At 45.6% G+C, this 14148-nt stretch overlaps 1 protein-coding gene across 1 annotated transcript in view; it reads left to right on the top strand.

The window, feature by feature from the left end:
• Window positions 1–14148, top strand: part of LOC109370174 (protein tweety homolog 3-like) — a gene marked incomplete at its 5' end in the record, with an annotated part of 45087 nt that overhangs the window by 20998 nt on the left and 9941 nt on the right. The window contains one exon of the mRNA XM_019620629.1: window positions 12665–12834. Within this exon, the coding sequence (XP_019476174.1) occupies window positions 12665–12834 (170 nt within the window). The remainder of the gene's footprint in view (window positions 1–12664; window positions 12835–14148) is intronic.

Here is a 14148-nt window from a genome sequence, read left to right as displayed (position 1 = left end):
GGAATGAAGCAGAACCTAGGATTTCCTTATTGTGGTGTGATTACCCTGCACAGACCCTGCCCTTCTCTTCTCGAGGTGCCGCTGCTTTGCTGTCTCTCCCTGATTGACCTCTGCTGGGGGCAGTGATCGATGCGCGCAGAGCTGCAGCGCTGAGGCAGTCGGTGCCTGTGCCTGTCACGCTCTGCTGTGGGCTGGCAGCATCCCAGCCCCAAGCTCTGTGCAGCTCTGGGAGGCAGTAGCCAATGCTGAGCGTGAGCATCGGCGCGCTCAGCTCACCGGATAACTCCTGAGGTGCCTTTCTTCCAGTCTGAAGCATGCAACTCCTCCGCTGCTTCTTGTCTCCTTCCCTCTACCTCTCCTTTCCATCCCCCTCTGCTGCCTCGTGTTGTTGTTTTGAGCGTTCATGCTGTTGAGTCTCCTGTTTGGTCTCGGATGGAGCTGACTGCATTTATCACACCCACGGAGCGACCGCCTCTGCTCAGCGGTGCGTGGGGGGAGAGCTGTCACCTTCTGGTGCTTCGTGACCGTGTCAGGTGGGGTAGGTCACGCAGCTGGAGGCAAACAAGCTGAAAATAGCCCTAAAATGGGGTCATCAGCCATTTTGTTTGCAGATGCTCTCCGCCGCCGAGGCGTTCTGTATAACTGCGAGATGATTTCCAGGAGAGGTGCTGACTGAGGAAGCCCACTGTGGTGGCTGGAGGTCTTAGGACATTCCACCTGGAGAGAAGGTAGTGGCACAGGGCTGGATCCATAGCAGCATTCTCATACTTGAAGGAGAGCTAGGAGAAGACAGGGTCAAACTGTTCTCCAGGGTGCATGGCGAGAAGATGGTGAAGCATTCAGAGGGTGGTGACCTCCTTGGAACAGGTTGCCCAAGGAGGCTGTGGGTGCCCCATCCCTGGAAACATTCAAGGCCAGGCTGGATGTGGCTCTGGACAGCCTGGTCTGGTGGTTGGTGACCCTGCACTTAGCAAGGGGTTGAAACTAGATGATCATTGTGGTCCTTTTCAACCCAGGCCATTCTATGATTCGATGATGGGGCAGCGGCCAGGAGATACATTGGGAAATGGCACCTGGCTGTGGTTGCTTACAGTTTTTCCATGGTGTTGTAGCAGGGACTGAGGGAAGGGTTGGAAAGCCAAGCCTTCGAGACATTTGAAACTTGCCTGGACAAGGCTCAGATCAGTTTCATCCATCTATGAAATCAGCCCTACTTTTAGCAGCAGGTTGGACTACAGTGACCTCCAGAGGTCTCTTCCAGCCTATTGTTCTCTGCTGCTTTATGGGACCCATGAAATCGAGGTTTCTCTGTGCAATTTTGTAGCAGTGATGTTTTGACCTAGTGGAGTGAACACTGTAAAACTGGAGCCTTAAATATGTGCATTTAACATTTATGGGAATTAATCTTTTAGGACTCAGTGGCGCCTGTATTTAAGTTACAGGGAAAGCGGACCAGACAGCTCTGAATGCTGCTTTCCCTTTTTCCCTGGGGTGCCAAGTTAAGGTTGAATGGTGCTTCATCTCCCAGTTATCCCCCATTCCCCATTAGTGTGATCTCTGTTTATAAGGTATACCTTCCATTCAGGTACTCTCCATATAACTCTTTCAAAAAAGCACTGACTCGTGTCAAGAGCAGCATATAAAGTCATTTTTATTTTCACTAATAAAGTCCAGTGGTATGCGAGTAGATTCCAAACTGTAATGAGAAGCTAACCAGCAGTTTCCTCCACCCTCTGGGATCCCAGGAGGTTACTGGAGCAGAGCACTGCCCCAGTTTCTTGTTTGTGTGGTGTCTGGATTTGCTTCTTTGGTTTGGTGTTTTCAGCATGGCTCCTGGTAAGCTGGTCTGAGGTTGGTAGGCTGCTGTGTGCAGGGCCAGCATCTGACAAATGACTTTAGGAGGGGAAAGCAACCTAAGTAGCTTAATAGGATTTAGTTCTGTCTACACTGTCCTGCCAGAGCATGTTATAAACCACTTTAGTGGGATTCCTTCTTTAAATATAACCATGACATCAGCGTGGGCAGAACCTCCATAAGAGCTCTGGGAACTCTCCTGTAAAATCAATCTCAAAATGCAGTTGAGAAGAATGAATGAATGCCTGTGCTGCAGGACTTGAGGTCTGGGAGTAATGCTATCTGTGAGCAGGATGGGAGGATCTCTGAAGGAAAGTGTATTAGCTTACCTTCAAAGCACTTTGATTTCTAGTGTCAGTGATGCATCTCTTGCGGAAAGCAGCTAACAAGAAATCCTGTAGGACAAAGTGGTACAAATATTTCTACTAACTGCTGTAACTACTAGTGCAGCAACATATTTGACCATCCTTACATTTTCCCAGGACTTGGTAGTGAAGGAAGGAAATTAAGTGAGGCACGCCGGTCCCTAAGTATGTGATAGAAGCCTGGCTTTGCTGAGTTGAGAGGGAACCATTTCCCCTCTCCTCCCAGATGCCACTGGAAAATGGAGAAACAGCAAAGAGGTGCTGAGATCTGAAGCTGCCAAGCGAGATGCCCTCTGTAATTCATTTGGCGGCACCGGATTTCACTTGTAACTGCACAGCTTTTCGATCTGCATGCATGCTTTCTCTTGCCCTGTTCTCAGGAATGGTGTTTGGGATATGAATTGAAGAAGCACTGGTCTGCTGTTCGTGGTCCACTGTTCGTAGCACGACAGTGCTGGTATTAAGTGGGGAGATTGGTGGCCCTGCCTGTGGAAGGGGGTTGGAGATTCATGATCCTTGATGTCCCTTCCAACCCGGGCCATTCTGTGATTCTGTAATGGGGCAGTGGTGCGGCAGAGCTGGACATGCAGACCACTTGCCAGAATGCTGCTCTCAAGGCAGCAGCATCGTTCTGCACCCGGTTGCTGAGTGGACCAGCTGCAGCTCCACGCCGCTTCCCAGCACAAAGCTGTGAAGAAAGCATCGCTGCTCAAATAGCTTTTCTCTTCAGCACAGCTACCAGAGGCCCTCATCCCTTCTCAGTGCTGGCGAGGAGCCTGCATGGGGCCTTTCTTTGCACTGTGCTTCCCGTGCACGGGCTGCAGAGAAGTGGTTAATGGGGCTGCTGGCCGTGTCAGTGGTGCAGGAGCAAAGGCTCCAGCTGTGACTGCGGTGGGTCTTGGCTGGCGTGGAGGTTTTTTTGATGTGCTTCCTCTCTTAGTCTCTCTATGGTATTTTTTGTTCCTGGGTTTGAAGGTTCCCAATAGTGAATATTGGTTGTCTTTGTCCTGGAGGGTTTGTTGAGAGTTGTTGTTTTTTCCTCCTTTAATAAAAGGGGGAAAACAAACAAACAAAAAAAGCAACCCCAGAAACAAAACCAAGGAAGGCGCAGTGTGAGAATGCTTCCTGCACATGAATTGAATTTCTCTTGGGGGAGTAAAATACACTGCTTATGCTGAGGGAAGAGATTTCCTCTTATTTTTTTCCTTTTAACCCCAGTGCTGTAGTCTTTGAAGAGGAAGTTTTGGAGTGAGTTTAGGGTGAGAAGTGCAGCCATTATCACTGCCAGTCTGCATGTTGGTGTTGTTTGTTCAGGCAGGTCAGCTCAGGTCTGCAGCACATAAATGGGTCGGAGATCTGCATCCCTACCAGCTCATAGAGGAAATCTCCAGCCCCATGGGAGACTGCCATGTCCAGTCCTTCATGGCTCCTCCTCATGGCCAGTGTGGTGCCTTAAAGCTGGCTTCATGTAGGAATTATGTCATAAGGGCAGTTAGCAATAGCACGATGCTTTGGGACTTTATTGAAAGGTTTAAGACAGTGGAAATGTTGATATGGTTGAGTTTACTGTGTGCAGCAGTGAATGTATGGCAAGAAAAAACAACAACAAAAAACACTAAAATATAAATGGGATTAAAATGCCATATGCCTGTAGAGGTGCTGCCATGCACAATTTTCTGGGGAAGATGTCATTCTGCAAATGATTGAGGAACACTACCCTACTGGCACAGCAGCGATCATGTTATCTATGTTTGTCTTAAATATTTTCGTCTCTCTTGGGTTTCTACATAGTTCTTGTGTTCCTGCGGTACAGTTGGAATGCTTCTACAATCCCTCTGATTGCAAGGAGTACAAATTCATTGCTTCCAATTAAAAAGTGCTTAGTGTTCTTTGCAGATCAGTCCTGAGCCTTGCCACAAAACCGCTGTTCTACCCTGGGCAGTCTCCTTAAAAATGAGCTCATCTGGTTAGATGCTGGAATGTGCTATTTACACACATTATTTGAGAACAGAGGTAATGCAGCTGCTTTTCTTTTACCCTTACGGCACCACTTCTCCCCATAGTGAGTGAGCTTCCTTACCTGTTTGTGTCCCATTTATGAAATCCTGGTTCCAGCTCCAGCGAAATTATTTGAAGGTAGAAGACTGCAAGTGATGTCCCTGAAGGGGTGGGATGCCCTGCAGAGTCCAACAGTGGAAAAGTGTGGAAGGCAACCTGCCTGACTTTTATAACTGCTTCAGTCCAAGAGCAGTTGTTTAAAAAAAATAAAATAAAAATCTGTTAAAATGAACTTCTTTCACATGGAAATTTTGGAGGCAAATTTGGAAAGTCAGTGTTTTTATTTTAACTTTTGGGGTAGTTAGGAAGTGGCCACACTTGATCTGTTTTTCCCTGCTTGGATATGTTTGCAAATCATGAGATGCATGGAGAAGATGCCAGCACTGTATGAAAGGAAGAATGCTTGTGCTGTATGTCTGTGCATGCTCTGTATGCAGCTGGATGTATATGCTATTTGTTCAAGTTTTTCCAAAAACTTCTTAACTAGTGTGTGTGATGTGATATCGAACCACTGAAGGCATCCCAGCAAATGAAAAATAATGTGGAATGATGATGGAAGCAACCATGTACAGCTGTCACACCTTTGGAAACTGCTGTCCCTGATGATGGGATGAACTTATCCCACTGATGGGCTGGTGTTCTGTTGGGTGAAGTTTCCACAGCTGAGATAAGTTTATTTTCTGTTCTGCTTAGGTGTGGTTCTCATTTCCACTGTCCTTCCCCAGTGCTTTGAATTCTCACTTCCAAACAGAAAAGGTGTTTGTAAGCCTTTTTCAGAGCTGGTTGGTGTCTGACTGCTGTATGGTAGGTGCTGGGCTGCTCCTGCTTGGGAAATCCTAGCTGAGGGCTGGGTGTTTGAGCCCTGGTGGCTGATGCTCTCTGATTTGCTTTGCTGTTTTAAGGAAGGATTAAGCAGGCCAAGTAGTACTGCTGTGATCCTAAATATGGCTTTTAACTTAAACCAGCGCTATGTCAGTCCCTATTCAATCCTGGAAAGAACAGGCTTTGGGTCCTGAAGAGGAAAAGGATAGTAGAAAGCGGTGCATGCAACTGTCTTTACCAAAATGTAGGCAGAGCTCTTATAATTCAGAGGAGCTGTATGAATACTTGGGTTTCAAACTGTATCTCGTACGAAACAGCAGCAGTTAAAGAGAGCAATAGAACGCAAATGCCTTACAGATGGGGGGTATGAAAGAAAACCTTGAGACTGGTGTTGCCTATGTATGGTCAGCATAGACATGTAGCAAACGTGGAGTCAAACACTTTGCTTGATGGTGAGCAAGGGTAGGCACGTATGAGATTTTTCCCCTCTAAATGAAATGCATTGTCTGAGAGCCCACGTTGTAGAAGGGGGAAGGGAAAAAGGAGGGGAATTGGATTAAGTCACTGGGCTTCAGGCCTAAGCATTTCCTGCCTTTTTTTAAAATATACCAGTCCTGCTAAGGTCACGTGCTGAGCTGTGCAAGCAAACCCCAGCCCGTGGCTGTGTGCAACAGGGCAGCTTGGCAGTGCTGCATCTCGCCTTTGGGGAGTTCCAAGCAAGAGAGAGTGGAGCCCAGCTCCCGCAGCAGGGCTGGGGATGGGGAATTGTCTTGGCATGAGAACTTATACAGCACTTGGGCTTGAGCCAGGTAATGCAGGCAGTACTTGCTTATCCCTGAGTTGAGAAGCATTAAATTCATACTGCCTTTATAGCACGGAGTTTCTTTCCATTATCCACTTTACTGGAAAATTACCTTGTGAGGAGATTGGATTTTAAGACTTTAATGGATGATGCAGCTTTCTAAGCGAGGAAATGAAGTTGCTTTTAAAAGACTGAGTATAGGGACCGCTGTTGGGCAGGATGGTGTGAGCTCATCCCACGTGGGAAAGGAACAGAGGTGGAATTGTGCAGATCTGGCATGGGTGAGCTGGACAAGTGTGTGCATCAGCTGTGCAGGAGGGACCCTTCGAACTCTTCCAGTGCTCCCTTTGGAGCCCTTCACCTTCCTGGTATTTATTTGATCTTTGTCTTTAAACAAAGCTAATAGGCTTAACTTCTTCCAGCTGGGAATGATAGGGAAAAAGTAAACTTCTAAAGCTGAAGTTCCCGAAGGGGCTCCTTACACATTTTGCTGGTCTGGGATTTGGGGCAAAGACTTGCATTGAACACCAATGCATCCATGGCTGTTTTTTAGAGCCCTGCAAGGGAATCTGCAGAATCCCCAGGAAGGAAATCCGCCTTTTCAGCGAGAATGCTCATTTGACAAGCTGCCAGTTCTGAGCTAAGCCTCATTTAATAAAGATTTAGTCTGTGGGGACCTGTCAGTGGAAACTGAATTTGGTGAGAGTGTCTCATTCTTTTCATCACTGTAGTGCAGAGAGGCTTTCAGCCAGCATTATGAAGAAACTAGGGATAAGAACATCCAGTTTGGAGGACCCCCTTACCTCTGGGAATGGTTCCTTGCTGTGTAAGATGGAGATTGCTGAGTTGGTAACATCGAAGGGAATAAAAGGATTGCTATTTGACTTCAACCCACTAGAATGCCAGCGTTCACTGTTGATTAGCATGGATTAGATCTGCATTCGTGGGCAGGAAAAAAATCCAACCCCATTGTTAAGCAAATCCTTTCTATTTAGTGCTCTCCATCTCTCTTTGGTTTGTGAGGTGAGATGCTGTGCTGAATTCTAGCACCTGGCACCATGTAACCCATGGGAGCTGAGGTGTCTAGATGTACCTGCACTATAAACTGTTAAACCACAGCTCTCAACCAAACTCTGGTACAGACTGCAATGCGTGCTGGAAATTGCAAAAAACAGTGTATCTGAAGGGCCTTTTTGGCTTCAGCATTGCTGGCTTCTGTGAGTTGGACCAAATATAAAGGCAACATGGAAAGTCTTTAATTATGAAGTAAGAGGTCAGAATGTTAGTATGGAGGAAATGGTGATAAATTTTTAATCAACCTAGCCTTGTTCTCAGTCGTAGCCTGTACAAGAGCACTTGAGAATTTAATCTGAATTAACTGGAGGAATAAATTCAAAGCAGATTAGTTAAACCACTTTAAATGCACTAAAGTGAATTAAACTGCATTGAATTAAGGCCATTCTAGTTAAACTACAGTAAATCCCTGTGTGAACGCTCATTTGTAATTAACGTGGCTTTAGTTCACAGCTCTAATTCCAATTAACTCCAGAATGCCCTTACCTGTGCAGGTTGTTTCTCAGGACAGAGGAAACCAGCCCATGTATTTACCCAACCTGCTTGAATAGATTTGAGCTATCTAGTCATGTTAGATGTTTCAACTGCGGATCTGTTTTAGCCTGGTGTATTGTCCTCAGGTGATTTAAAAAATAAAAATAAAGAAGCATGACATAATCCTTGGCATTTTCCTTTTTTTCCCAGGAAGGAAAGCCAGTAGCCAAAAAAGCCAAAGGCGAAGTGTTGGCCTATATTGCTACTCCAGTGTGGACTTGCTGTTAATATATCTATCCGTAATGTACTGCACTTCTGTACAGCGTGCTTTCCCTGGGAGATGTCTGTATAAGGAGATAAGACAGTAGAACCTGTCCTCTGTTTCCATGGTGCTCTTCCTCTCTGCCAAGGGATCCCTAATGAAGGAGAATACATCCCAGTACCGTGGGAAAGGCTCTTCCACAGCATGTTTCCTGCCCAGCCTGGCTCTCCACTGTGTTGAATACAGTAATTGGCCTGGGAAGGCCAGTTCCCCAGGGGAGGAGATAGGGATGGTTTAGTGCTGAGATCAGTAGTGGCTTCCATGTCCATCATCCCCCCCCCCTTCCCAATTAGATTTGCCGATACATGGTTGGCTGTGTTTCCCCTTCTCTAGAGGCTGTGGGATGAATGACATCCCAAGACAGTGAAGCACCTCAACGGACGCCACATACAACGCTTTCCATCAGAAGGGATATGAAATGAAAGTCAAGTCTCTGGACTCTCAGCAGCACATTCAGAACAAGCTGATGAGGGGTCAAAATGCGTTGCTCCCGTTGCCAGCATTACACAGAGTTTGGTTCAGTAGGACATAATTACTTATCTGTGAGTACATAAGCTCTTCAGATGACCTAAGGTCTGCAAAAAAGGTGTAGGAAGGAGAGTGGGCATGATGCTATCCCACAGAAGTTTCTTTTCTTGCTAAGAAGACTTCCGTCATTCATGGAATAAATAGAGATGAGTGCTGCTTTGGCAGCAGCCCAGTTCACTTCATTTGTTCTTCTGGGTGAACGTTTTTCTCTTCCCACACTCCTTTAACCTCTTCTGTCTGTTTTATTATCACAATCTTAAGTCACTGCATGGAAATCCAGAAAGAACGTTAGTTACAGATTGAGTGGAAAGCTTTCTTTTGGCAAATGCTAACTTTAAGGTAGAACTATAAAACGCTTTTCAATCTGGCAATGATTAATACAGCCCTGTTGTTGAGATGCTCAAAAGCTATAGCTGTTGGATTTTCTATTTTGTCCTGTGGGTTGGAATTGCAAAGTTTAAGAGGAAATAATTTTTAAACTATTGATGCAAGATTAAAAGCAAAATGCCATGATTTTTGGGAACCACCTGAGGGCTTTCAGCTTTGGTCTCAAGTTTCTTCTTGAGGTTTTAGTGGACTTTATGACTAGTAATAAAATAGCAATGCTATCCAGAAATAACTATCGCCTCTTCCATGTGAATAGTTGTTCACTATGCCATGCTGCTGCTAATATAGTTCAGGTCAAGAAAGTGAGGTAATTGGAAGCTGGATAGGTTGAAATGAATAAAACTTCAGTTAATACATACTGATTCGAAATAATCCATGTGCTTATTCAGGATTAACTTTCTAACCCTGTGGTGGTGCCAGGATTTATTGTGCCAAGTAACCTTTGTGGCAGGGAGAGGTGGAGGTGGGAGGACTCCCTCAGCCATCACTCCTCTGTAGTCAGGTGATGAACCAGCAGCTCTTCTGGCAATGTTAGATCTTGACACTTCTGTGAGTGCAGTCCAACACTTACCTCCTCTTTTATAGTGCTTCATCTTCATTTTGAGCTTCCCTCTATTAGGAAATGTACTCAGATGTACCTTGTATAGCCCTTTTCTGTTGTGCAGATTGATTCTCCCTTTCTTGACTGCATTTGCGATGGCAGTTTCTCATGTGAGGATATTTCCTGCTGGGGAGGATTGTAATGGAGTATCCGTCACTTAAGTGCAATTTCAGGAGCAGAAATTAGCCTTCCAGGACCAGGGAGATGAGAGAGACATTCATGTATGTAATGATGTGGATCACAGTTGGGAACTTGTGGTTGGAGAGAGCTGTAAACAGCTGTTTTGTGTGGACATTTATTATCCAAGAGACAGGGCTGCATGTTGGTTGAATGTGTCTGCAGTAACAGAAGCTGTGGTCCTGGAGGCTGTGAATTGTGCTGCACTTAAGGCCAATCAGCATATATGTCCTCGGGTGCAGTATCAGCACCTCCTGGCTCAATGGAGCTAACCAGCACAGGGGTGTTTTTGTGGGGGGAGCTTCTTGCCGTGCCCAGTATTTCCTACTGTGATGGTGCCTCTCTGCAAGGGAGCCTAGATGTTTTCTGCCCCTTCTGGTTCCTTATTCCTATTGAGAGGGTGAATGCCGTGAACCCTGGCAGCCAGTCGGAGCTGAGGAAGGCTGTTAACACTGCAGGAGGCTGCTGAGCACGTTCCTGCACAAGACCAAGAGCGTTCAGGTTTCACAGTGCCTTTCCAAGCTAGCAGTGCTGCTCTTGGTTACTTCCCTGTGTACCATTGCTAGCTTTTATTTTGAAAGAGCTTCTGAACACCGTAACTTTGTCTCCTGCCAGCCTGGCTGATACCAGTTGGATTTACACTCATTTTCAGGGACTGCTCTGTCTCCGCTTCTGCCATTAGTGTCAGCACAGTGGTAAAATGTTGCTCCTCCAAGTTGTCTTCGTTTTCCTGTAAGGGCAGTTCATGCATCATTTGTGATAAAGGTTCTGATAGTTCAGCAAATGTTCAAAGACAAATTGATGCTCTTTTGTGGCAAAAGGCCCAGTGCATAACTTTACATTTACTTGGGATAATGTGGCCTTGGATAACCGAGTCCCGGATTTAGTGTTGCAGGATAAAATGTCTGAGGGCTTATCCAATCTCAACCTCCCTTTTTAAATACTGTTATTTAATCCTGAGAAGCAGGCACAGGCATATCTGCGGTTGCAACCAGGCTTTGACTGCCAGCCAGTCTCTGGGTCCTAAACTGACTCATCAGTCAGAAAGATTAATAACTGCTCTGCTGGATGATTTCACTTGTTGTCATGGCACATGTCCATTAATGGAAAACAAATATTCTCTGGAAAATGAAACACAGATCTTGGTGCACTGGCCAGCCAAGTCCTTTTGGCTAAATGCTTACGTTCAGCATATGCTAAAGTGTCCCTTCAAAGTGAAGACTTCAGGTTACTTGGTGCATAGCAGTCTTCTTAGTTTGTTTTTTTTTTTTTTCCCCCCATTTGAAGGGATCTGTTCCTCCACTTCTGGAGCTGCAGTGACTTTTTTGCTGATAAAGAGTCTGTGGCAAAAACTTTTTGGTGTGCTCTGCTTTCCAGCAGCAGTGCCTGCTGGTGCGTGCAGGAGGGCTGAGGGTGTGAGCGAAGAAATGCAGGCATGCAGTGCAGGAAAGCTTGGCCTTACAGCAGTCTGAAGTGTTTAAAAAACAACCAACGTCCCCAAGGAGCTTTGGTACTCGGAATGTGTTGGTTAATTTAGTATTGAGTGCTTGTGCATGGCAGGCCTTCAGAAGTGGGAGAACTTTGGGTCTCTGAAGGCAGCTTCCCTCTCGAAGGCCTCTCTCTGCTCAGGAACTCGAACAGCACACACCATCTGGCGTAATCATGGGAAAGGGGGATTGTGCTTTTTCCCTTCCACCCCCACTTCTCTCTCTCTCAAAAAAAAAACAAAAAAACCCAAGGTTCAGTTCCTATAGGAGGACAGAGTTTCAGGTGTTTAGTTTGGGAAAGCTGCACCTGTAGGTGTTCTGCATCCTTGGCTGCTGAGCTTTGGGTTGGTTCCTTCGGGCTGCAAAAGCAAGCAGCACGGTACAACATGGAATATCTGTGATGCAGCAGACAGCCCTAATGAGTATGAATCTCATTATGAATGGTTGATGGGCACTACAGCCTGTAAACACTGATGTTGGCTTGGCTGGGAAGTATGATCCAGTGCTGTGTGGCTTGTGTAGCTTGCCAGGATAATAATTCAGCTGGGAGTGCCTACAGAGCAAGCTGGGGGGGAAGGAAGGGAAAGAAAAACTTTTGAAGAGGAACTTGTTACCAGTCTGATTTAGAAGTGCTCGTAAACATTGTTGAGAATCTTACTGCAACTGTGGCATTCCTAAGGAGGAAAAGAGATGCTAATTAAAAACGCCTAAACCTTTGTGTTCCATTTGCTGATACAGATCTGTGCCTGCCTTTCTAATATTAGGGCAGCGATGGAAACTTAGGGCCTTTAACGATACAGTTTGTTGGTGTTTGTCACCGCTACCCAAGGGTTTGCCCTCAAACTCTTCTACATGAAATAACATCCTTAATTTCATTCATTGACACGAAACAGGGTGACTGGATTTGGTGTTAGAAGTGAGATTTCACTTTTTATTCAACAAAGCAGTTTTGCATTTTGGCATTTGGGCCAGGATTTTCTGAATACAAAACAATTGGAATGGAGTTAACCACTTAAGGCTTTCCTTTCCTCCCAGGGAACATCTGAATAGAAATAGGTGTGACAGTACCTCAGCTTGTGACTACTTTGAGCTGCTGTGTCTGTAGCACCTGCATTAGTTTTGCTGTATATTTGTAAGTGGATGTGTGGTAGATGGAGGGTTTAACATTTATTCTAGGCCTATCTAGAATAGAAGAGTTGCATGGGCATTCTTTTTTTCTTTTTAATTCAATCTCACTCATGTATAATAAATTCCACCCCCTTTCAGACCTACTCATGCACTTGGATTTCTAATGAAGAACACTGCATATTTATTCATGAGGATTAAAGGACTGTACAGATAGAGGCAGCTGGCTGAACTGTTTATTTATTTTTTTTTTCCTCTCTCTAAATCTGCTGACCTCTGATCTGGAGCAAAGAGGAAACCCTCCCTGATTAACTTTGTCTGTTTGCAGACTGGGTTGGACAAAATGGCTCAGCTCCTTGTGGTTCAAAGGCAGGATGTGGTGTCACTGAGTAGAGGCAGGAGGAGGAAGTGAGGCTGCATGTCTCCTGTTTATGGCTTCTGAAAACAAAGCAAAAACCCCTACCCAACAACTGGTTTCCAGAGTTGGCCTTTAGCACTGCGTTATTGCTGAGGCCTCTGGGCTCTGCTTGCAGCCTGCACTGTGGGCACAAGGCGGCTGTGGGTAATGATGGGTTTTGTTTCCCGCAGGCTCTGCTGCTGCTGGGTGGCATCGCGCTCTCCTGCCTGGCTCTGGACCTGCTCTTCCTCTTGTTCTACTCCTTCTGGCTCTGCTGCCGCCACCGAAAGAGCGAAGAACACTTGAATGCCGACTGCTGCTGCACAGCATGGTGTGTCATCATCGCGACCCTGGTGTGCAGGTAAGGCTGGGAGGGATGCTCCTCTTCCATGGTGCAGGACATCCTGCATGCTGTTTTCATATGTGGTGTGCTTGCCTGGAGTTAGTAATTGTTGGCGATCATTTCTCTTTCCACTCTGTATTTGTGTGTTTTAAAGTATTTTCTTCCACTCTACCACTTGCTGAAGTGCCTAATGATTTCAGCAGCGTGAAAAGGAATAGCTAATGGCCTGCTCTTTGATACTGTGCAAGTGGTAAATCAAAGGCACTATCTCCTTGGGGGCTTAATGCTTAAGTAGAGTGGGTCCAGATTTCAAGGAAGTGTCAGGTCTAGGTGGGGATTTCCTGGTGCCCACAAAGAATGACTATGGGGAAAATGGATTATGAAAAAAGAGGCATAGATCGTTCTTTTGGGTCTGGGGGTATTAGTTTTTGACTGGACGCAGACATGCAGGTGGAGCCTGTGTAAGGCATTGCTGCATTTCATCTATAGCAACGTGCAGTGGTTGTTGGCGACGCTGCCAGTGTCAGCAGTGCTTCATGTTATGACTGAACAATGGAAACTTTCGGAAGTGAGGTGAAAAGAAAGGTTGCTGAAAACAAGAGAGTTAAGAAGCTAGCGGAGAGCACGCGCAGAAGACGTTAAAATGAGAGTTTGTTTTACATTCTGGTTTTTGGTCAACAAAGATGTAGTTCCCATTTCCTAGAAAGACAATGATGGGACATGTGAAATCAGGAACATGCGTGCAGATTTCAGGAAAGAACTTTGGATTTAATTTGTTTGGACTTGAGTAGGATGAGTTCTCTGCGATCCATGGACATATGCACTGAGTGCTGAGGTTTGGAGTGTTGTGGTTTTTTTTGTTTTTTTTTTTGCTGATTCCAAGCATCAGCTGCTCTTACCCAAGGTTTCAGGTGGTCTGAGTTTCCCCTTTGCAGGTTTGAGAGCTGTCCCCTATTCATAAATGAGATAACAATGACAAAATTGCTTTTTGTCGTCTCACGGCTCACTATAATTGCTAACAGATCACATTCTAGATCCACTACCTTTATGGAAGCAAGCATGGAAAAGCTCTTCGAGGGCTATTAATGGACTTCTCTATTTACTCTTTCAAGGTATATTTGAGAGACTAGAAAACCCCTGTAGTACTGGAACAAACAGAGCGTAGATATCAGTATGTTGTGAGTTTAGCAAGCTGAGGATGGATTTGCCTATAAAGTCCAGGGCTCAGTGATTTGGAAATCTCGTGCATTAGCAAATAATGCTGCCTTTGCACGGAGCTCTTTCTCCTGTGCTCTGCTGTAAGTAAGTGCCTGGAGTAGAAAGACAAACTGG

Source organism: Meleagris gallopavo, chromosome 16 (assembly GCF_000146605.3).
Source record: "Meleagris gallopavo isolate NT-WF06-2002-E0010 breed Aviagen turkey brand Nicholas breeding stock chromosome 16, Turkey_5.1, whole genome shotgun sequence".
In the NCBI taxonomy this organism is placed as follows: Eukaryota; Metazoa; Chordata; class Aves; order Galliformes; family Phasianidae; genus Meleagris; species Meleagris gallopavo.
Note: the sequence above shows the minus strand (reverse complement) of the source record. Positions and strands in the feature narration are given on the sequence as shown.